The 23,433-nt window shown below is 47.5% G+C and overlaps 1 protein-coding gene across 2 annotated transcripts; it reads right to left on the bottom strand.

Annotated features, from left to right (window-relative positions):
* Positions 1 to 653: 653 nt before the first annotated feature.
* Positions 654 to 13,353, bottom strand: WASF2 (WAS protein family, member 2). 2 transcript variants are annotated; one of them, XM_009704502.1, is made up of 8 exons: positions 13,200 to 13,353; positions 9,141 to 9,275; positions 8,465 to 8,618; positions 7,216 to 7,333; positions 5,942 to 6,072; positions 4,246 to 4,401; positions 1,949 to 2,469; positions 654 to 1,460 (listed from the first exon to the last, which is right to left on the bottom strand). In XM_009704502.1, exons 1-8 carry the CDS (start codon positions 13,327 to 13,329, stop codon positions 1,303 to 1,305), a joined length of 1,503 nt encoding a protein of 500 aa, XP_009702804.1. In that variant the 5' UTR covers positions 13,330 to 13,353; the 3' UTR covers positions 654 to 1,302. The 2 variants fall into 2 exon arrangements, with proteins under 2 accessions (XP_009702804.1, XP_009702805.1); XM_009704503.1 differs by having other exon boundaries at positions 1,949 to 2,448.
* Positions 13,354 to 23,433: the final 10,080 nt, after the last annotated feature.

Below are 23,433 nucleotides of genomic sequence, written 5' to 3'. Positions count from 1 at the left end.
AGTACTGTGTCTGTAGTGAGCAGCCTGGGAATTCACAGGGTTAGTGAGAAGAGGAAACGTGTTCTCAAAATTAACTAATGAATTACACTAACAAAATTACGGGAAATAAAGTAGGTTAGGTCCGATGTAACTGATGGGCAACTCAGTTCTCACACTAGATGTTTTTAGGCACACAAACTCCCCTCCTCAGGTGGAAGGGAGGAGGAAGCAAAGGTAATACCAGCATTTTCTGCTACTCAAGTCCCTGTGTGAGAAGTACGGTCACCCCCTAGAAAAAGCACCTCTTCAAACTGACTGCAGCATTGCCCTGAACAGGCCAAAGATGACCAAAGTGCCCAGTGTTCAGAAAACCCCTCCTCACACCATCTCCCTGCTCTAGGCATTTTTTTTTCCCTTTTTTTTTTTTTCTTTTTTTAAACACACTCTCAGCACGAATTAGAGAAATCAGCAAAGCGGAGTTTCGCCACCGCTCAGCGCTGACCACACAGATGTGTCTCAGTGGGGCAGTAGCTCTGCTCTCCCAGAAGCAGGGAGCCAAGCAACTGTGCTGCCCCAGCTCTGCATCCCTTTGTACAAGTCTTTGGCAGACTTGGCAAAGCAGTCCAGGAGATTTGAGGAAGGTAAAAGGCAGCTTTTAAAATAAAGTTCCTCCTCACATTGCACCCAATGCACTCCACAGCCCTAGAGCCAGGAAGCACACCCCACGCAGGGTAGTCTGGAAATAATACTAGGGGGTCAGAGGGGAAAGAACTGTGCACTATTGCCAAAAACTGATTATTTGACAGTGGGACACAGCAGAGGACTGACATTTAAAGCCCATTTTCTTGCAGCACTACCAGTATTCACTGGAAAGGAAGAGCCATCAGATCAACCGTCTGCTGTGGCAATGAGAAAACTAGCTGAAAATGTCCTTCATCTGAAAGGCCACGCGGCTGCAATAGGATCATCCATCTTTACTTTAAAAATCCCTCAGGATGGAGGGTTTATATGTGCTTTGCCTGGTGGTATCGAGAATCTGGAGGTTTAGCTCTCTTTTAAATAAGCAACCGTTACACCCCCTCCAGCTAAATCCCAACACCGCATCCTCAGTGTCTGTGAGGAGACCTTTTGGAAAGGCAGAGCACAAAGTCCTGCCAAAGCTGGAGAGCGAGGGAGAGGGGAGATACGCTGCTGGTTGTCTGAAAACCCTCGGCACATCTTTGGTTACAGGATGGAAAAGGAAGTGGCAGATGTTTTGGCCACCTGATTCTTTAAGAAGATGTTAACCCAGGAGAGAAGGGGTAGAAGGGGACGGGACCGTGGTTAATCCGACCATTCGTCCTCATCGAACTCCGAAGAGTCGTCCTCAGAGTCGCTGTACTCCACAGCGATGCGGCGTGACAGGATCGTTGCCACATCATTGCCCACAACGTCCCGCTTCTCCTGTTCCCGCTGCTCCTCCACCTTGCGGAGCTGGAAGCCTGTTGGGAAGAAGGCAACGGAGGGGATCATGCAAAGGCTTTGGTCACACTGAAATCTCCAAAGCAGCCATCCCTTTGACACAATCCTCGGAGCAAGGCAGCCTGTCCTCTGCCAGTCAGTATTGGACACGCCGTGGCCTAACACTGATGGTGAGTGACAGCCAAGACAGGCTGGGTGGGCAGGTGGAATGGGAAGCGAATCTTTTCTCTGCTCCTCTGAGGGTGTCAACAGCGCTGCTGTTCAATCCACTCGCAAACTTGGAGCGCACCTATTCCAGCACTGCCATCTCCAAAGGTGCAAGCGGAGGCATAAAACTTTGTGAGGTTGTCATCAGGCTGGGCAGCCAAGGAGGGACCACAAGGGACAGGTCTCAAGCAGCGAGGCAGTCACATCGCTGCTCGCGAGACAGCTCCCAAGTGATCTCACTTGGATACTGTGGGGTTTTCCAAAGGCAAAGGAGAAAGCTGGTATTGAAACAAAACCTTACCTTGACGAATAGCTGAAAGTAGATCACTTCTGGCATCGCTAACCGCAGGCAAGGATGACTTGGGCTTGGAGGCAGAGGTGTCTGAGGGTGGAGGAGGGGGTGGGGGACCATCCAGGGCACTGGAAGACAGAGGCGGTGGGCCGGGAGGAGGTGGTGGTGGAGGGGGAGGCGGTGCCATCCCACTGCCTGGCTGCGGCAGTGGAGGTGGGAGCACGCTGGCGTATTCGACTGCTGGAGGGGGTGGTGGTGGCGGTGGGGCAGCAAACTCGGGGTGAGGAGGGAAAGAAGGAGGCGAGGGTGGTGGTGGGGTTCCTGGGGACGGGAAGCCCATGGGAGGTGGTGGAGGAGGGGTGCTTCCCATCAGCGGTGGTGGTGGAGGTGGAGCCGGAGGGGGAGCAAAGCCCGGCCTGGCTGCTGAGGGGGATCCGATCGGAGGAGCTGGTGGTGGGTGACTGGGGCTAACCAGGCTGGATCGTTTGGTCCCTCCAGAACCAGAACCTCTTTGGTTGTCTACAGGATAGCTGTTGCAACAGAAGGGGGGAGAGAGAGAGAAATACGGCTATTAGCTGTAAGGCCAGACTAGACTGCAAAAATCTCAATGTTAATGCAAATCATGTGTGCTTGTTGCAGACCAGACAAAAAAAATAAATCTAAGTTCCAGCTTTAACTGGTGCTTCCACGAGACCTCACTCCTTGGTTTTGGTTCCCTCGCAGTGTTTCTTTTGGCCTACACCAGCAGAACAAAGGAAAGCTTCTGGGGACTGGCAGAAATGCTATCAGCTGTCCCATCTCCCAGGCTGACAAGAACATGAGCCATCTCACCTCTCTGCCAGAGGCCAGGCATCACGTCTGAGCTCAGACCAGCCTCCTGGCTTAAGAGCTCCTGCAGCAATGCGAGCTACTACCCCTCCACACTGAGGTCAGACTTATGACACGCCAAGCAGGGATGTCTACCGTGATAAATCGCACAAGGACTGGTGGGTGTGCCAGGAAAGCATATGCTGCGAACACCTGCTAGGAACAGTTCTCTTCACCGGATTCCACAGCTCAGAGCTGGAGTGCAGCAGCCATGTCTCATAGCTCACCGTGGGGAGTGAACAGGAAGACACGGAAACCCAATGTGCTCTTAAGGAAAACACTGACTTACAAGTGACTGAATCTCCCATTTATGGAAGCTGTGCTTATACCAGAAAACACTACTGCCCATAAAATACTGTAATATCCTATGTACGTGTAAAGGAAGCTCTAAACTGACATCTCCTTCCATGGTAAGACAGAAAAATAAGGTACATTTGCCACAAAAACATCACAATTCTTAACAGTGCACAGTGCTGATCCAAGACAGACTACTGGAGATCAAACCTAGCTCCCAGGGTTCTTTAAAAACAACCACCAAAACAAAACCAGAGAGGGGAGATCTCTGTGGCTAGGCAGAGATCTAAGCAACAGCATAAGGCAGCATAAGCTTCATTTGAAAGCTCGCTTCTGCTCTGCCCTAGAGGTACATGCTGCAGAGTGGAGTGCTTGGTCTCTCTGACACATCAGAAGAGCCTTTTCTGCAGCATTGCTGCCTTTGGATAAGATGGAGACAAGCTAACGCAGTCTTGTCTATCAGACATACTTCCTCCTGTTACCCGACTCTGTTTTACTGCCTTTAAAAAAAACCCCACTACTCTCTTATTTCACCCTTTGTGTCTTGAGCCACTGCTGGACCGTAATTCTCATCGCTAGAGGTGACTGGAAGTCACCATTTTCTCTGATACAAAGCAGCTGCCCTGAACTTGCACCGAAGTCTCTGGGAAGAAGTCTGCTGGTGTGCTCAAGGCCTTTAAATTTAACTACATCTACATCTTCAGTGCCTACGCCGTGCATTTGTCAAAGATCACAGGGCAAATGGCTAACAAAAAACAGAGGCGAAAGGAGCTGTTCTTTGCAAAGCTCTATCAGGAACATAAGTTTACATGCTCTGAAGCAACTGCACTGGAAAACTCATGCACTGGAGCCAGACCATTAACTGGGACTCGGCTCTTTAGCAAGTGAGAAGTCTGCTCTAGTTCTCGCCCAAGCCCATTCTCCCCTTCCGTACGGGAACGACAACAGTGGTTGGGATTTATGGAGAGCTGTGCTGCCTGCGCCTCTGTCCCTGCCTGCAGTTGCACTTCCCCTCCAGACAGGAGCATTCTGGTTCCCATACAACACCCGTTAGGAAGTTATGCTGAACTATCTCAGCCTGTCTCATGTCATCCTTTTACACCACCTACTACTCCTTGGTGACAGAAGGGATCCCGTAGGCTTACCTAAATTCCACCGGGGGTGGAGGCAGGCTGTCATCTGGGAACGAAGGAGGTGGTGGCACAATAGAGTCAGTCTGCGGCGGTGGCGGGTAGCAGTTCACGTCCATGCTTTCGTTTGAACCGATGCTGCCGTTCTGATACACCATGTTAGAGGGGTACCTGAGCGAAAGCAAGACAAGCAATATATCTAAAGAGTTCAAGGCAACGTCGAAAGTTCATTTCCCCCCCCCTCAATCACAAGAGCTTCGGCTCCTGGAAGGGTTACAACAAACAACTGCGCAGCAGTTCAACCACTGAACAGCAGTGATACTAACCAAGTGGATGGATCAACCTGCAAGATTTAGAATTGAAGTTGGAATGGCTTTTCCCAGCACAGCGGGACCTGCCTTTAGGGGAGACCTTACCAACCACAACAGGACATGCAAAACAAAACCTTAAAGCAACATTTAAAATTGTAAGTCTCTATTTCTCAAAGCATCCTGTATGAAGAATCACGTACAGCTGTATTAGTTTGCTCTGCATAATTCTTTGGCTAGAATTTGCCCAGATGCTCCCGTGTTTATTGCTTCCACACACCAGAACAGCATGAGTATGTATTTTAGCAAACAAGAAAACACCAAAATTGGAAAAAAAAAAGTTTCTTAACGTTTGATTATAGAAAAGACATTTATAAGAGTGTGTTTTGACCAGTTTGGACTTGAAGAACTCCCAGTTACACCAGGTATTACCAGTGGCAAAAAAAAGAAGAGGTACTCAAAGCTGCCAAAAAATATGCTTGAGAATAGAGCATCAAAGAGAACCCTAGAAACAGCGATGCCATTAAAAGCAAGCATCCAGAGCTGAAATAGTACTGAAGGAAGAGACCACTCTCATACTCACTTTCCATGAGCCCATTTCACTGTGTGGTGGCGGAACCACCCCATTCTTGGGGGTTTTGGATCTCAAGTGAATTCAAATGCACGAACATGCTTACATGAGAAAACAGAGGAGCAAGAAAACGCTGCTGTGGTGCTGCTCGATTCCTCTGCTAGAAACCAACCCTGTTCTCCTATTAAACTAAAAGCAAGTTTTATTTTTAGCTGGAGAGTGTGATTTAAAGAGAGATTTTTCTTATATGAAAGGAAGCTGCAAGGAGCGAGCAAGTGAGAAGTGCATTGTGGGGAATTCGGTCTGCTTCCAGCCTTGCTGGTGTCAAAAGTTAAATGAATTCCCAAGCCAGAAGTGCTAAAGAGAGATCTGTAGCTTGAAATACTTACATGGGGACAGCCCCCGCTTCAACTTTAGGGTGTGAAGAGCCATTTGTGAAATGTTACAAAGCAATCGCACAATACCACCAAGATGCCACCCCACTCCTCAGCGTAAGGCCCAGAGGCTAGGTGCGATAGGAAGGGCATCACGATGGGGTAGGGAGCCAAAGCTCTCAACACTTCTGTGCCCACAAGACAGGCAGCCGAGAGCAGACTTGCTGCCGAAGCTGTTCCTGCCACCTTGTTCAAACCGTGTAGCTCCTTGATTTATTTAGCAAATTTTAAATCAGCAGATGGATTTACTTTGGAGAATCTGATTAGTGGCAGTATCGATCCGCACTGTGCAGCAGATCTGGAGAAGCTGCAGAGCAGGGTGAACTGCATTACAATCAACAACACCCGCCCGCTCCCCCTCGCTGGGGAGCTGAACAGAGAGCCCCAGACTTGCTTACCCAGCAGGACCATGTTTATCCTTTGACTCAACAAATTCTTGTCCCATTTTCAGCTTCTCCCACTCTTCTTTCCGGGTTTTGATTTTCCGCGGATTCACATTTCCTCGGTTTGGATTTTCCTTTTTCTCTTTCTAAGGGAGGAGAAATCAAACAGAAGCCTTATTTTGCTTTAAACTCACTGGGAACAGCAAGGGATAGGACAGACCTGTAGCAGTTTCAAGAAGATACATTCCCAAAGATGGCCAGGATTTTTAATTTACTTTCCTGATTGCTGCAAGCTCCAAAGATCTCCCATACACAGATAGCATAAAAAAAAGACAGACAACATCAGATTTCCCCAGTGCAGCTCAGATATGATGCCATCGTTACTCCCTGGCATGACTATCTTGAGGGCAAAGTGAAAGCTCAGTTTCCCACACCAATTCAGTTTTTGGCCTCTGTGTCATGACTGCCAAAACTCACCATCACCTTGCTGGTGTCAAGTGCTTTGGGGTGCAATAGGGACACCTGCCCACAAAGAACTGGGCTTTAGCTAGCCTCGCTCTCTGTATTCTAACATGCCCATAATCTCTCCCTTGTTATTTTGATTGAAAAATCATGATCTGTTCTGATATTTAAGACTCCAGTTGCCCAAAAGCTAGAAACCACTATAAAGTGTGCTCAAACTGAATCTTTCATGGGTTAAGTTTCGGTGTTGGTAAACACGGGTCCAAATCCCCAGGCAACCAAACTAGGAACTCTACCTGGCATTTTCAGCTTAAATGGTTTTGTTGAGCCTCCCACTTGCCCCTAATTTAACATTAGGGCCTGGTTTTGCACTCCTGAAGGGACATTTTCTCCTTCCTTTAGTCTTCCGCAGCAGAATTTATTACACCACTCAACACACTGCGGTGCTGGGGCAGTGGAATTTGCACTCCTTCAACACTGAACAGACCCCTCCGCAACATCAGAAGTGCAAAAAAAGACTCCGGCACAACTTTCTCCTCTGCTGACTGCACCAGCACTATGTTCGAGGACTGCAAATTAAGCCACTATAACCATACAAAGAGAGTGGCATTTGGAAAAACAGATTAAGGGTATCTTTGTTGCCCTCTTTTAATTAACAAGGATGAGAGTAAACCAGATAAAAACTTCACTGAATTGATCCCTAAAGAGTTTAAGAGAGCAAACCTGAACTTTGGACAGCAATTTCGGAGTCCAAGATTTATTAACACTTCCCACCTCCTATTCTTCCCTGACATGCCTCCGCTGGCAGAGATCTCCCATTTCCTTACCCTATGTTTCCGCTTCTCTTTCATAATATCCTTGGTGTCCTGAAGCATTTTCTCTTTCCAAAGATCAAAGAAATATGAAGGATCTGTGTAGAATTTAAGCGCCTCTTTGCCATCATCCCTAAAACAGGGGCGGGGGGGGGAAACAAACCACAAAAACAAAACACACAAACAAGAACCAAGTCACACATTTGTTTGAAGCCCAAAGAAAATACAAGGCACAACCCCAGATGACAGCTTAAAAGTCTGCAGTGAGAAGGTCAAACATGCTGCTCTTGCCTCTGTCCCCCATTTCAGAACGAGCAGCAGACCCACAGCCTCACCTGTCCTGGCTCTCCCACTTGCCATCACTGTTGCCCTCATACAAACTTTCAATTACTCAGCACCCGATGAGCTCAACTGCTCCGAACAATCAACCGAGAGAGCAGCAGGTCTCTCACTTCAACTCCCACTTGTTTGTGTTGTATTTTTGGTGTGGAAAAAACACCTTCTCCAGCTCAGGAACCCTAAATCAGACCAGCAGCGTCCTTGAAACTCATGAGCGAGCACACACACACACACACACACTCTCCTCCTACTTTGCAGTGCAGCCGCGTCTGGCAGAAGACAGCTGCCTCCAGCTATCTGTAATTACTTTTTACCTGTTCAAAAGATATTTATGGATGTGGGCTAAGTCTCTGTATTCTGACCCCCTTTACTTCTGCTACCTACAAGATGAAATCAGAGCAGGACTGCTCAGGAGAACTGGTTACACAGCCAGCGCAGGTCACATCAGATGTCTCAGACCAGGCACAGAAGGCCACAGAAAGCACCTCCAGATCTACAGGAGTCTGCTGCACCCACCTGGGTGAGAGCCATTTACAGATGTATGCTCTGCAGTTTGCACTGCGGTTTTCTGGAAAGAAGCCACAAGGCTACAGAGAAGCACAAGAAAAATGCATCATCTGCACAACACCTAGCATGTTTATGCAGTGCCAGCCAAGCCTTGCCCCAAGGCAGCCACAAAAGCGACAGCAGGTAACCAAATATATAATTTTCTAGCTATGCTCATTTGTACAGCCCCAAAAGCAAAGTTTCACGTAATCCAGAGGATGGACATTTCCTGGTGGACCTCAGTTTCACAACTCAATTTCCCACTGGAAATGGCTACTTCAGTACAGCACAGGATGGGAAATGACCTCCTCGGCAGGTTGGGAGAAAGAGGTACTCCTCTGCAAGGAAACAAGGGGCCAAGAAGGTATTGCAGCCATACCTGTAAGGTGAGAGAATGTTGAGAGGTGGAGGAGTATTGCAGGTCCTATAGGTTTCAAGGACAGGCACGGGGAGAGAATCTCTGTCGAAGAGCTTCTGGTCCTGAGTAGTGGAGCTTTTGAAGGCCTTCCTGGTGTTAATGCCTTGCAGGGAGACTGTAAGAAAGAGGAGAGAGCAAGTGAAGAACAGCTTGACCCAGGCCAATGACACTGAAGATCAAGTGGCGAACATCTGATTTCAGTTGGAGTTCTTGGCAAGCTTAGCACTTCTTAAGGTCAGGTTCCTTTTCCCACAGATCTCTCGGGAAACCCAGCAAATCTCAGATCACGCCGTGCCAAGATCCACTGCTGTATAGACACGGCTCTCTTGAGAGTTGCCGATGTGATTTTGAACCCCTGCGACCAAGACTCAAGAAACGGACCACTACCAAACTGCTGAAAAGTGAGTTTCCGCAGGAAGGTTGCCAATGAGCAAATCTAGACGTGGCCAGAAAGGCTATCGATGTGAGCAGTATGGTGCTTTTCAGGAGGGGAGGAAACGGTCCCTCTTAGTCCAAGAGAAGACGTTCCAACACCCATCACAGCGTCAGGCTCATTTTATGGCCACAAACCAACCACGCTGCTCAATGAGAATCTTTACCACGCTTGGTGCGCAAGGACTGCGCTCCAATCCATTACCTTCTTCCTCTTTGGGATCCAGCTGAGTGACTTTGACTTGCAAGCGGTCAACTCTCTCGACTAGAATGCTCACCCGAGAGGCAAAGGTGTTGGCTTGGGTAAATAACTCTCCAAATATGTCTTCTGCAAATTTACCTGGAATATTAAAAGCGTCCACATTACCCTCGTGAGCCACATCAGACTGTATTCAGTCTCCCAGCTTGTTTTCTTGAAGAAAGAAGAACGAAAGAACCATGCTTCTTTTCAAGTTTGTCAGGGTTGAGTTTAACATCCAGGAAGAAAATGCTCTGTTCCACCAAAACCTGACATTTCCAAGGGATCTTCAAGCAATAAAGAAACAATGGAGACATACTTTCTAGTCATTATTAAAGTAATGAAATAAAGAGGGCTGACAACACTATACTGGTCTGAATCTGGATGGGTCTGTAGGTCCTTTAAGATTCTCTGCTGTTCTGTTTATTAGACAAGCAAATACAGTTAGATTTTTATTGCTCTGGAGAATCTCAAAGGCTCCCAGTCTCCAGCAGGCCTGCCTCCAGGGGAACTGGCACATTATTTACAAGCTCAAAGTACTCTGGAACTAGAGAGCAGACCCAGTCCTTGATCCTAAAGCCTGAGCTATAACCACAGACGAAAGCACCGACCCTTTTGTTCCTTCAGGTGGCAGTGTCTGAAAAATTGACGCATTCACGTTTATTCTAAATCAAAACCAAAGGGGAACTTCCCAAACAAGGATATTGTCTCTGTAACAGCAGTCCACTGGGCAATCCAAGCTATGACAAACATCATCCATCGTTTGGACTGCGAGAGTGCCTAGGGGCTTGGATCTGGAGCTCGCTGCACCACTTACAAGCGCTACAAAAAGACGTCCCCTCTCCTTAAGAGATTAAAAATCTACGCGTGCAACAAGAGATGACCTCAGGTAGAGAAGAGACAGGAGAACTGGAAGAAAACCAAGAACTTACAATGAGTACTGTCTTTTTGTTCTGCTCTCAGGCATAACCCAAGACAAGGAGCCCTAACCACGCCGAGGACAACGCTGATCAGAACAGACTTGGCACCAACAGCAGACACAGGCCCATGGAGTTCCCACTGATGGGAAACATTTCCAGCCACGGCTGTTGAGTACAAGGCTGCTCCCAATAAGCAGTCTGGTTTTGAAGTGCATCATCATATGGTCAACAGTTTGTTCTGGAATCTGTTACTCCTAAAGATCCTCTCCGACATTCAGGAAAGGATACCCAGTTGGAAGCCTAACTTTAACAGCAATTTTGGAAAATCTGGTTGTCTGCAATGAGTCACAGCACAAAGACAAGCGTCCCTTCCACAAGGCAAAGCGAGGGCATCCCCCACAGCCCAGCTGCACAAATACTTTCAGCTATCTAAACTGACATATCAGCTACTTGTTCAGACTCCCGTGCAGTTCTCCTTACACTGCCAAGCACGGGGAACCAGCCAGGTTAAAAATCAACCTCCTCCACCCCTTTTGGTGGCAATGCCAGCTTGAAGTGTTTGTAGAAACCAAATGCTGGAAGTTAACTTCAACTGACCTCCTCCTTCCACTCTCCCAGACAACACAGAATCCACATACGCTCCATTAGCAAGCTTTTCCCAAACTCACGAGAAGGGATTTTCTTTCTGGAGACTTAAGGGTCAGGCAGCTCTTTCTATAGCCAGGTTTCATAAAGCATTCTCCATGTTCAACATCAGCACAAGACCAGCTCTCCGATTTGACCAAAGAGAGTGAACGCTTATCTATGGGATAATTAGACACCTCCCAGCAACAGCTCAAAAGAGAAAAGTTGTAATTTGGTTTCTACTTTAGTAAGAACGGAAAATAATTCTCAAATTTCACAAGGAACAGCAACAAGCACTAGGGAGAAAAAATAAGGTCTTTGGTTTGCAGTGCTGAGTAGTTTGTTTCAAGCATAAAATAATATACAAACAGCATTGTATATACTGGTCTTGACCCTGGAGGGAGAAGGGATGGTCCACATTCCCTTGCCTATGTAAGTGCTCCTGTACAGGGTTATCACCCAGCATCTCACATACCGTTCTGTGTTTCACATACACTTTTAGATGGGGTAAGGCAGAGATTAATTTTTTGGTTTAGTTACTTTGACTGCAAAAGTGCAGCTTACAATCAGAATTATCTTTGTCATGCACTGGCAGGAAGACAGACGGCATGATTTAATAGGTCTTTCCATCTTTAGCTTGTGGATTCTATAAAATCACACAGAAACGCACAGTCGACTTATACAAAGTGCTACCAGCTGTGATAGTAACGAAGGGTAAACTCACTGGAATATGAAAGTTTGACAAGATTTATGTTTGCATCTTTGTAAAGAGACTGTGGTGCACTAGGCATGGCTGATTATTCACTTGACAGGGCTGTCACAGCCTACTGAACCTGCTTTACGTTCCTGTAATATTCAACGTACGAGGAAGGAGCGGATTTATTTTTCAGAAGTAAGAAGAGAAAAGGAGGGGGGCAGGAGTTTGGTCATTTGGGTGCGAACATTCTGCAGCAGCTAGTCTAAATATTGCTTCATTTAAAATACTGCTGACCCTAGGGAAGCAGATAAGAGATGGTGCTCAGCGTTTCCTCCCCACCTGCCTCGCTCCCCTCTTACACAGAGAAGCACGCAAGTGTCAGCAAGAGCCACCTCTCCCGAGTTTCCCCTCCAGCGCTCTCCTCGAGGTACCCGCGATTGGTCCGGCAGCATGCACCTCCCTCCTCACATCGCCCAGCGAGGCTCCCAGGGTACCTTCCCAATAAAGAAACCAGGCTGCAATTTGGCTTCCAGCGCTTCACCCTCTCTGACGAGGTAGAAGCAGAGAAGCTTTGAATAGCTGAGCTGCGCAAAGGAGGTCTAAACCTGAAGGATCTCATCGTGGTTCTGTCACACTAACCCACCGCGTGCCTTTGGACTGGGATTAGCTTTCTCTGCAGCTGGGATCTGCACAGCTTTACTGCCTTCTTCCTCATCATTTCACATGCACGAGATGGATTTTACTCACACTCCACAACCACCTTGGCCACAAGACCTAACAAATGAACAACAAGGGCCAGTTGAACGTGAGCAGAGAGACTGGTCTTGCCTGTGCAGTGACATTTCTACAACCCAACAGAATGTGACACCGACTGGCAGCAAACACAGGCCCAGATTTTAGCAACAGCCATGGTTTTCACTGCTGGAAAGAGACTGCACCCAAACTTTCCCTGCCACATTCACATTATGGCGGAAGATGAGGGGCTCGCTTTGCAGAGCAAGCAGAAGTGCTTGCAGACACCACAGAGAAGCTAAACAATATATTAATTTGATTATGAAAGTCTTGCTTCAAGGGCAGAGGGGGCTAATCAGAATCCAGAACATTTCAACAGAGCAAGGAGTCATCCCGGAGAGACCACAATTAACTCTTCGTTTCTCCTATGGCACGTAGGCCCACGTTTTCCCTCCAGCCTTTTCAGGACTATCCGTCAGCCCACCGGAGGCATCGCTACGGCTTGTGCTGCCATTTGAACGGGCAGCCCCAAACCCCCAATACTCCAGAGGCAACGCTTGGCTCAGACTGGGGACTTCGGGTCTCGCAACGCAACAAACAGCAGGGGCAAACAGGCGGCTTCTGCGTGTGCGCTTTAATTATCTTTCATTAAAAATAAGACTACTGACACACTGTAGATTCAACACAGTCAAGCTCCATTTAGTAGCGCATGCAATTACAGGCACATTCTCTGACACAAGATCCTGGCTGCTCGGAGAGCCTCCCATTTTACAAGCCTGAGTTGTGCTCCATCCTTCCATCTGCAGTTTCGCTGCAGCCTCTTGCACACGCACGCACACACACATACACACACCCCCTCCCCATTTTCTCTTCGATAGGAAGGCAGTGGGACCAGGGATATGAAATTAGCATCAGATTTCTTTAGGAAAACATTTTAGCATTACCCAGGGAAGGCAGATGGGGGAGAAATAGGAACACGAGAGTAGAAAGGGAGCTAAATAAAGAGCACTAGCGACTCCTGAGGGCAACGCGCAGGCTCGCCATGGTACTCACTCAGGCTGCCCAGCTGTCGAATGACATTTGCCAGGGTGATGTTGGTCATGCATTCCAGCTCGCTTCGAACACTAGGCAACGTCTGACGGCACAGGTGCCTTGGCTCAATGTTCCTCGTTACTAACGGCATGGTGGACCTGCTTCAGGCACTGTTCTGAAAGATGAAAAACAACCCAAAAAAGAAACAGGAAAGGATTACTCAACCGCAAATTCCAGGCACACCAGAGCCATGGTGTTCGTTTTTCCTGCTCTCAAATGGCTTTATTTATAAGCCTTCTTTCCCCCCTCCCCACCCTTATAAAACTGGTTCATCAGAAATAAAGATCCTGCTGTTCTATGACTTGCAGTGACAGCAAAGCCCCACCAGCTCAGGTACAGAGGCAGAGATGGAAAACTACACATCTTCACCCACACGCAAGGTGCTGCTGGCATTACTGCAGCCGTTGTTCCCTTCCTACCCATCCGCCGCCTCTGAGCCGTCTCCTTCCTCCCGCGCTCCTGCACAGCGTCTTTGGCGACTCTTACAAGCTCTTCTTCAGAAATATTTTAAACTTGCAATCAATAGGTTTGCTTAAACGGAGAAGATGAAGACGGGAGATGTTAAAAAAAAACCAACCAAAAACCTCAACACACACGCCAGCTTCTTCAAGCACCCCAAAGCGTGCCTGGTGCCTCCCTCCTGGAGCAGCACAGACAGGGCTCTCCTGGAACAACAGGAAGGGCTTGCAGCTGACCAGGAAACTTTCTGGTGACTGTTCCTTATCCTGCAGGCTGCACCCCTCTTCCCTTGGGAAATCCCCCGGGGCCGAGGTTTACACTGGACCATTGTTTTCGTGCTACAGCGGTTTAACATTGAGGGAGTTCTAATCAGGATGCAGGACTAGAGCGTGCTCAGAAAGAAGGCAATCTTGATTGTACAACCGTCAGGACAAACTTCCAGTTCTTTAAAAAAAATAATAAAAAAAAAAAAGAAGAAAACGTAAGTGTCCGGAAGTTGGACAGAAAGCACTTTTATGTGCAGGTCAGTGCCTTGAACGAACAAAAATCGCCTTTGCTAACAGGCCGAAACGTTGAAGCAACAAATGGCTCCCTCTCACATCGTCTGCCTCCAAGAGAAAGAAGGAAACTTGGGTAAACAGCTCAGAACAAGGAGCACGATACATGCCTGAAATCTTTAAGACTAAGTGAAAGCAAATACATCCCAACTTCTTGATTAATTTAGAAGGGGAAAGAATCACTTTTCTAGGTCAGCGGAGGAACAACCCAAGAGAAGCAGCCAGCTCCCATGTGATAGGCATGCTGATCTGCTCGGGCTGGGTGTAAAAATAAAACAGGAAGCTAACAGCTTGGGGAACATGGCTTCCTGTCACCAACAGCAAAAACCCAAGAACCATAAAAAAATCAGCTGTTTGCTCTTGACTTTGAGCCACCCTTTGAGAGTCTCTGTGGCAGCTGGCAGCTTATCTTTGAGGTCCAGGAGTCCTTCCTGGATGCTTTTCTATCAGGGTGTTAAGAGGAAGAAGTGGGCATTATCCCTCCTAATTACCTCACGAGCCAGATTTTGAATTGCTAAATTTGACCCATTAAGGCAGAGGAGTTCAAGAGCCGCAGCATACCGGGCGCACGGGTATCTCCCAGACAAGCAGATGCAGGTTGCCATTTTGCAACGCCTCTACGCGAGGGATTTCGCGTGCTCGTCCCTGCGCCAGAAAAGGGTCCCCCAAACCATACACCTTATAGAAGAGGGGAGCGAGATCTGCATCCAAATAAATAAAAGCACAGACTCTCCAAGGACTAAAGTCCGTGTCGTTCTTCACCGTGTCGAAGCGCTGCAGCAGCCATCAGTAACTGCTAAGATATTTAAAGACCAACGGTGAACTAAGGAAGGACTCTGACCTTCGTTTCCAAATACCCCGTGTTTTATCGATTACAGCCCAAGCCCTACAATCTTTTGTCAGCTTTAGCGCTTTATGCCAGACAAACTTTCCCCAGCTCCCCCCAGACTGCAGTCTGCACCAACAAGCAGCTCTCATAAACAAGGCAGCATTTGCAGGCTGCCTGCGTCGAGCTTCTCTCCCCTGTGCTTCCCCAGGGCTCGGTCAGGGAGCACACGCGGTGGGAATCTGCAGAGCCAGAGCGGACAGCCCATCCACCAAACCCGGCTGGAAACCTTCCAAGGGACAGGACGGACAGAAGGAAAACAGCAAGAGGAAAAATAAACCTGTAAGGGGGAAGAGATATGAGTGTGTACGTGTAAAAAAAAAAAAAAAAAAGACAAACAACCCAAAAAATGATAGGTATGCCAGGTCAGACAGATGCAGGTAGCGCTGATCTCTGCAAGAATGGGGAGAACAGGGCAGAAAATGGAGTAGTGCCCCAAATACCCACAAATAAACAAAGGCTCAGAATATGTTGTCTATATACAGACCCCTCCAAAGTGTTTGCCTTCAAGGCATGTTTTGAAACTAAAAGCAACGAGTAGTGGTGAAACTCACTTTTCTTTTTTTGGTAAAATAACAATAGTACAGCACAGGTACATCATGAATTTGCACCAGTGCAAGACAGCAGAGATAAGGGCTAAGAAAAACACTCCCTTTATAGCCTGGCTCATCCTGCCAGCCACCCCCACCCTCCCAGCACAGCCTGCCACACTCCACTGCAGAATCAAGAGTTTCACCCTCGTGATCGCTACGACAGCCCTCCTCGCAAACAGCACGGCAGCATCGCTTCTTCCCAAGACGATGGGGACGGCTCTGCGGCCGCTCCTAACACCAGTCGGGATCCAGCAAGCAGCAGTCAAACTAGGAGATTAACCCCGTGGAACACCGGAGATGAGCAAGGCTGGGAGGATAGGATGGGCTGTGGGCAACCACCCTTCTGCTCTCCCAACAGCCTCTGGGATAAGAGGCATTTTAAAGCAAAATTTCCTCTCCTTCAAGTGGAAGGACAAGGAGCTTCAAGGTTTCAAGATGTTTTTGTAGGGTGGAGGCAGGCAGATAGGAAATCTGGGACCTACAACCAGAGCCTGGTGCCAACATCAGTGAAAAGAGCAGTTGATGCCCCCACAAGAAGGCACTTCACTGTTAGACCTCGTTTTCCCCCTTGAGTCTTTAGAGGCTGGGTATAGAGATAACAACTAATGGGCTCCTGTAAAACCTTCATGCCTCATAAGTAGGTGGGACAAAGATTAATAGTCTGGATTGGGAAAAAGTGTGGTGTATTTCGAAAGCAGCAGTCAGGCGGGGCAGAAAATCAAGTGCGGAGAAGGGACAAGGTACAAGCGCAGTGGGAGAAGGAGGAAGCAGAGGACTGGAGACAGCACAAGGCATACAGCTGGGGGCAGGGAAATGAAACAAGGAAGGGACAGACCTAAAAAAGCTTTCCAGGAGGCTCTTACTTTTATTCTTTCAGAGAGTCATTAAGAAGCTGATTGACAGCATGCTACCAAGGAAGGGCCATCCAGAACCACTTTACTTTCAGTGGTCAGGGCATGACAGCACAGCAGTTTTCCACCCCAGCTAGCCAGACTGGTCATCAGGCATTAGTCACTGTCACGTAACTACTGCAGACCATATATTACAACTAAATCCTACCATTCAGAAGCAAGTTAAATGAATTGCTAGGCCAAAACCCCTTATCTTTCAAGCAAAGATAAGTGTTTCCACTTGCTTATTAATGTTGAAGATTAGCTTTGTTTCGGTAGTAGAGTTTGGGGTGCATACACCATTTTTAAGAAGCTGCAAGAATGGCGCGCCACGGGCACAGAGGACCTGCCCCGATCCCACCGTAACGGGAGAGGAGATCAAGTATGTTAAAAGGAAACTGTCTCTAAGAAACAGAAAACTGCCTGCAACAGATTTCTAATGAATATGGAAAACAAAGAAAGGCATCAAATTGAAACACAGCGCTAGCTATGTGAGGAAAGAAGTTAAGTGATCTTCACAGGTTGCAGACGGACGCTGGATGAGAGAGGCGTAAGGCAATGGGCCGACGCTGAAGCTGCCGGCATGCCAAATCCACAAACACTGCTGCATCAATCCACGTTCAAAATACTCATCCTCCAATCCACTGTGCTTCACACCTTCTTAAAAACAAGAAGTAAGGGCTTTTGTTATGGTAACAAATGATTTTTCTCTCGCACTTGAACCAGAACCTTCCTACCTGCTCACGGCAAGCTTTTCCTGTGAAGTCTCCAAGTCACGGCTTGAATCAAAGAAGGCTCCAAGCCTTGTTATTATGGCAGTGACTAAAAGCCAAACCATCCGAAAAGCCCGGCTTCGCCCTGTAGCTCTTTTCCCCTCGCCTCCCCGCAGCTGTACGCTGCCCCACCTCCAGCCGGGCATTGCCAGAATTCCTCATAATTTCCCCTCTTCCGAAATGCTTACGCACGCGTTGCCAAGCCCTGGCCCGCTCCACAGCCCCGCGTCGGCCCAGGAAAAAAAGTTTGCTGAGCACGACAAAAGCCCTGGAAGCTGAGCTCACCGCTCCTACATTCCTACCGATCTTCCAGCCACAACTGGCACGTTGTTTCCACGATTCACCGGGTTTTTGCTCCCCATCACCCTTCCTATCAACTCCTGTGCTCTCTCGCTGCACACACGGTGGTCTCGGATGCCTTGTATTTCTCCAAGAAAGCAGGATCCATGCGTAGTGCTTCTTCATACGGCTGCCGACCTAGGACCCCACTCCCTCCACAACAAGCTCTCACCTTGAATGATTTGCTCACCAGTTTTTAAGTGGATTCTGACTTTGGTAATTATTTCCGTAAATACTCTCGGGGTGTTGGGGCACAAGCGTGGCGCAATACAGGCCCATAATGGGGAAAGAAAAAAAAAAAAAGGCAACTTGCAATTTTTGCCTTGCCGAATCCAGCACTTTGAGCAAAGCACTAGGTAAATTCAAGATAAGCGTGTTGCTCTACAGTTTCTTATCAGCAAGTCATCAACTGCTCTCCCCATGAGCTCTGCTGTAGCAGATCACTCAGGAATCCCAGTTCTGGATTAGACTCAAGTACAATTGGTTTGTTTCAAACAAGAACTGCCAGTCTATAAACCCCTTGCACGAAGCTGCGCCTTATTGACTATTTTTAATAAATAGGGCTGGCACAATAAAATTGGACAATTGTTACGAACAATAAAGGAGACAGACTTTGATTACAAGTATTGAGAAGCAATACAGGGACATTCTAGGATTAAGTATTTGCTTTCCAACATGAGTTCTGTCAACTGAAAACAGCAACTCGGAGCAAATACTCCTTAACAAGCAGTTTGGAGCAGAGCAGAAAACAGCACTGCACAGCAAGAGAGGAACCAGCCTTTTCTTTTTTTGGGGTTTTTTTTTTTGGTACAGCAGGCAGATAGCACTGTCAACACGGTAGTGCAGGAGAAGGCAGGCAGGACTACAAGGTGAGATGTATGTATGCAATGCACACAAAGAACTGTAAATACCAGGCGGGTCGGAGGGAGAGATCTGGCAAGGTTCTTCTCCCTGGTATTTGACCAGCCAGCATAGCATTACTGGGAGTCACCTGGGTAATTCCCCACTCAATGTGACACACAACCTCTTAGATCAGGGACCATCTGCAAATAAATCTGGACCCCAGCAGTGATATCATCTGTCATAGTGTCTGGTGGAGCACAAAGCACCTAAGGAGGACAGAGCGCATTTTTGCGGAAGGGGAGGGAAATTAGGCTTAATTTTCAAGTACGTCGAGGTGACCAATCACCCTGCCCTCAGCAGGGCTTACAAAATCCTCTGCCTGGACACAAACAAGCAGCATAGTCAAGGAGACCAAGCTTTCAGCTAAGCGCCTTGGAGAGCAGCCTTTAGGAGTACCCATCGGGGGATTAGACACACCAGCAGGTTTGGGAATGAGAGAGAAAGGAGGTAATCAGATCTGAAATTCCCATCAGTATGAAATAAGACTTAACTCAGTAGCTTGCCAACGCAGACTGACTGTTCTTTCTAATGTCTGTGACAACTCTGCTTCAAATTTCAAGCTTCTCTCAGCAGTAACTACTCCCCCATGTAGCTGTAATGGCCAGAAAGAGACTGGCTTTTATGTAACCCCAAAAGACTAGCAGAAAGGGAAGCAGCAGCCACACACACGGAAAACTGAGGGGGGAAAAAAAAAAAAATAAAAAATCAGCAGAAGGCTCTGCTGAGTGCTCAGGGCTATATCCAAGCTCACAATGCAGCCACAGAGAAGTGGGATGCAGCAATCAGAAATGCTACAGTTCCACGCTCGGAGAGAGACCTAGCAATCAGTGCTGCATCCGAGCAATAGGGAGTGAAATTATAGAGCAAACTGCCATGTGATGCCACAAACTACTCCATCCCGCCAGCTGTAACAAGTATTCATTCCCAAAAACGCGTCACAGGCTCATCTGTCATTAACAGCCCAGCCTGCCAGCAGCTGAGCAGGAGTCAGCAGTGAAGGGCAGCTGCAGGGCTGCTTCCTTTCACAGTGGTCTATTCTCCCCAAAAGCCATGGAGGAGATGCACGGGCAAAAAACCCCCGGGTGCCAGGGGACATGTTGCCCACCATCTCTTACCAGTCATTAAGAGGGAAAGCGCAGGCTGCGTTTTCACCCACCATCGCACAAAAGCTTTCCTGAAGCTGGGATCTACTGAAAAGATGGGGCCTTCAGGAGAACACGGTTAGCCCACTGCAAAAAACCATGCATAACCTCTCTGTATATTAATACTCCACTTCAATCACCAACTCGAGAACTTTGCAGATACGATCTGCCGGCATTACAAAAGAGGTGTTTGGGCAATAGCGTGGGGCAAGAGCAGCGCTGCAGATTTCCACAGCGATGTTCTGACGCTAGGCAACATCAGCCCTGATCTCACAGAATAACGAAGCATTGTACAGCACACTGTGCAGTCCTTGAGACAACAAACATCCAGCCCGCTCAGTTCCCGCAGTAAAAATACCCTTTTTTTCCCCCCCCTCCCTTGTTCCCCCCCGCTCCAGTCTGCTGGCTCTGAAAAAATGCAAAAGAGGCTCAGAAAGCCATTTTCTGTGGGTTTTGTCTGGCTCATGCATTATCATCATCATTTACTGCCCTCAAGGGGATTGCACAGGTGTGACTGAAAATTTGGCTCTTCCTTTTAAACTTTTGTTATCAGCTTTACTGAAGATGATCTTGCTGGAATAAATGCCAGCCTGCTCTCCTGGAGAGGGACTCGCTCGAAGCTGCTGGCAGAAATCAAGCTGGGGGTGGAAGGATGGGGGTGTCACTAACGGGGAACATACAGATCCTCCTAGCTTCTCTCTTGGAGTGCAAATACAGGCAGCAGTTTGACCTAGCGGGTTTTTTTTATTCCGAAAAAAACCATACCATTGCCCTAATTAATGTTTCCATTCATTTAGCTGAAAAACAAGTTAAACAAAGAGGGTCACCTGGTGTTCCTATCAATGCCCGACTAGGATACAGGCAGAACAAATACATTTAAATAAAACTCTAGAAGAGATGTGACAAGAGAAAGGCAGTTTAGCTCAATTAAAGAGAGCTGTCACAGGGATTTGATTCTCAGAATATAGAACTATTGATTAAACAGGAATTAAAGCTCCGGAACAGAAAGGTTTCAAGGTCTTTGCCGTGAGGATATACATCAGGAGAGAGGCAGGGCTCCTTCAACGCCAGAAGAGCTCTGGCTTTGTTGCTTCCTAGGAAACAGGAGCAGCAAAGGGAGCGGAATGCTTTCTGTAAAACCTATGAATAATTTTGGCAAGGATACAAGGTCAACGACAATACAGAGTAGTATCGTAAGCTTCAATCAACAGGTAGCTTTGGTGTACTCAGGTACAGAAAACCCACTGTAGGTTCTCAAATATTTTAGGAGTATGCGGGAAGAGGCCTTGTCAGTGGGCAGGTTTCAGTCCATCAGCAGGGGGTCTCCAACGAACCCCCAACCACTGTCCAAAAATTAGTGAGACTGTTCAAGGCATCAGTCTCAACCTGTCCCAGGAGACGAGTCCCCTGAGCAGTCACAACCACGGGAGTCAGCGGTCACAGCAATCCAAGAGACTACTAAAACTACTAAACTCGAGGGGCTACTAAAACGGGATTGCCACTCTGCCCCAAAAGCCAGCCCTTACAGGTCAAGGTTGAGGAGCTTTCATTGGCAAAGTCATCCGTTTGTTTCTGTCCCAATCCAGGCAAAACGAGCTCGAGATAAAAATCACAAGATTTCATTTTCCAAGCCTCAAAGTCTGTAACACTACTGAATTCACTTCAAAAGGTCTTGACTAGAAGAGATGCAATTTAGGCGGCAACACAAGCAGCGTCATTCCCGACAGCTTCGTCTGGAGGTGCTGCAGGTACCGGAGCCTCACGCCGTCGCTGCGGGGATGCCTATGCAGAACCACAGGCCAACTTCTGCAAATGGTGTGCGGCTGCTAAAGCAAACACCGCTGAATCGCTCATTCCCAGGCTGAATTACTGCTAATGAGGATAGCATGTTTTCTTCCTCTCCTTCACACCAGCCTCCTCCAGCAAGAGGAAAGGCTTGTGCCTGTTAGCACGAACAAAGCGCTCGGTGCAAAGCACAACTCTCACAATACATCAGCACATTTTCATTCCAGGGCAGCGCTCAGTAATTAATACGGAAAGAGAGGGTGTGGTTTTTTTTCTAAATGACTTATTCCTGAAGTCTGAACATATTTTAACCTTCCTTTTCAGCAGATAAACTCTGTCTCATTTGCAGCTAAGCTCAGCCTCCCCTCCTTTAACACACACTAAACTATTTTGATTAATGAAAGAGTAGGAACAAACCAGTTCCAAGTGTTTTCTATACAGCTCAACTGCTCTTTCAGTTTCAACTCACGCCTAGATAATTATATCACAGCTCTGAGTGCCCCCACCCTTCTGCTGCACTTGGGGAATACTGGAAAGATAAGTCTTTTCTTAATTATTAAATGTAAATAGCTCATTAAATATAATCCAATTACTTTAATTGTAAGAAAAAGGAAGTAATTACAATATGTACATGTATTCTTGCCTGAACAGTTTTAATATCTGAAATGAATCTTTGCAGCATTAATATTTTAAGTTAACCTTTGACACCAGGAAAAAAAACCAACAAGGCACTGACTCCCTGATATTTTCCAAAAGTGTTATATCTGCTGGGATTTCTGTCACAAAAAAACCAAGAGAACACCCTTGAGCATCTAAATTAAAATAGTTTATGAACAGCCTCTTAATAAAGTCAAAATAACACATGGGTTTTCTATTGTGGAGGGGGAGAAAACCAAAACAAAACAAGAGATCCACATGATGCCACATTAAGACCCTGAATATGCTTTTGGGGTTTCAGGAGTCAAGCGAGATGGGTACTATGACAAACTCGGGAGAGCAGGCAGGCCTCCATCCCACCAGTACCAAAAGCCACCACGTATCCAGGGTTTTCCAGGCAGTTCTCCTTCCCCACCCCTACGGTTTGTCCTCTCGAAGGGTGGGAAGAAGAACCAGGGCTGAGGGAGAGGGGGCCTGCCCCGTGTCTGGGATTACTCAGTTCTTCTGTAGAGATGCCCAACGAGGCAATCCCACAGAAACACCAAATCTGGTTTTTGTGCGTGCACAAGCCATCTGTGCAACGTACGGGCACAGTGCGTGATCCCGGGCTGCCATTTGGGATTTGCAGGCAGAGCTGCAGGAAGCTGCGAGTAGCAGTCTTCTGGTTTTGCTCAACAGCCTGACAATCCTTGGACTCACTTTCTCCATCCATGCGGCCAGCGGGACCGAACAACCTTCCAGGCAGACTTCAGCAAGGCCCCTCTGTTTCAATCAGTCCCTCTGGTCTGACAGAGCAGGGTCAAATTTCAGCTTGGATGTGGTGACAGATGCCTGTGTAATCTCCTTGGGACAGTCAGAAAAATATTCTTTTTAAACTGTAGTTGTTTCCATTGTGCATGCTCTGAGCCCAGCAGTGATCTCACCTTATGTAATCTACAGTGCAAACTCCAGGCTCTGGACCATCCAAAACTATTTCAGAGCGTTTGAAACCATCACTTCATTGAACCGATATTTTCGGGACAAGAGAGATTAGACCGTATTAGGGATGCTAAAGATGCAAGTCTTTCTATCAAAGCTCACCACAAGGTCTATAATAAGCTGCTTTATGGAAACCTCTCATGTGCAGCCAGACCCTAGATGTAACCTCCTTGATACAATATTGAATTCTCAATAGCAACCAAAAGGCTATTTTGTATAAGTTAATTACACGC

This window comes from Cariama cristata, unplaced genomic scaffold, assembly GCF_000690535.1.
Source record: "Cariama cristata isolate BGI_N322 unplaced genomic scaffold, ASM69053v1 scaffold27817, whole genome shotgun sequence".
Taxonomy (NCBI): domain Eukaryota; kingdom Metazoa; phylum Chordata; class Aves; order Cariamiformes; family Cariamidae; genus Cariama; species Cariama cristata.
Note: the sequence above shows the minus strand (reverse complement) of the source record. Positions and strands in the feature narration are given on the sequence as shown.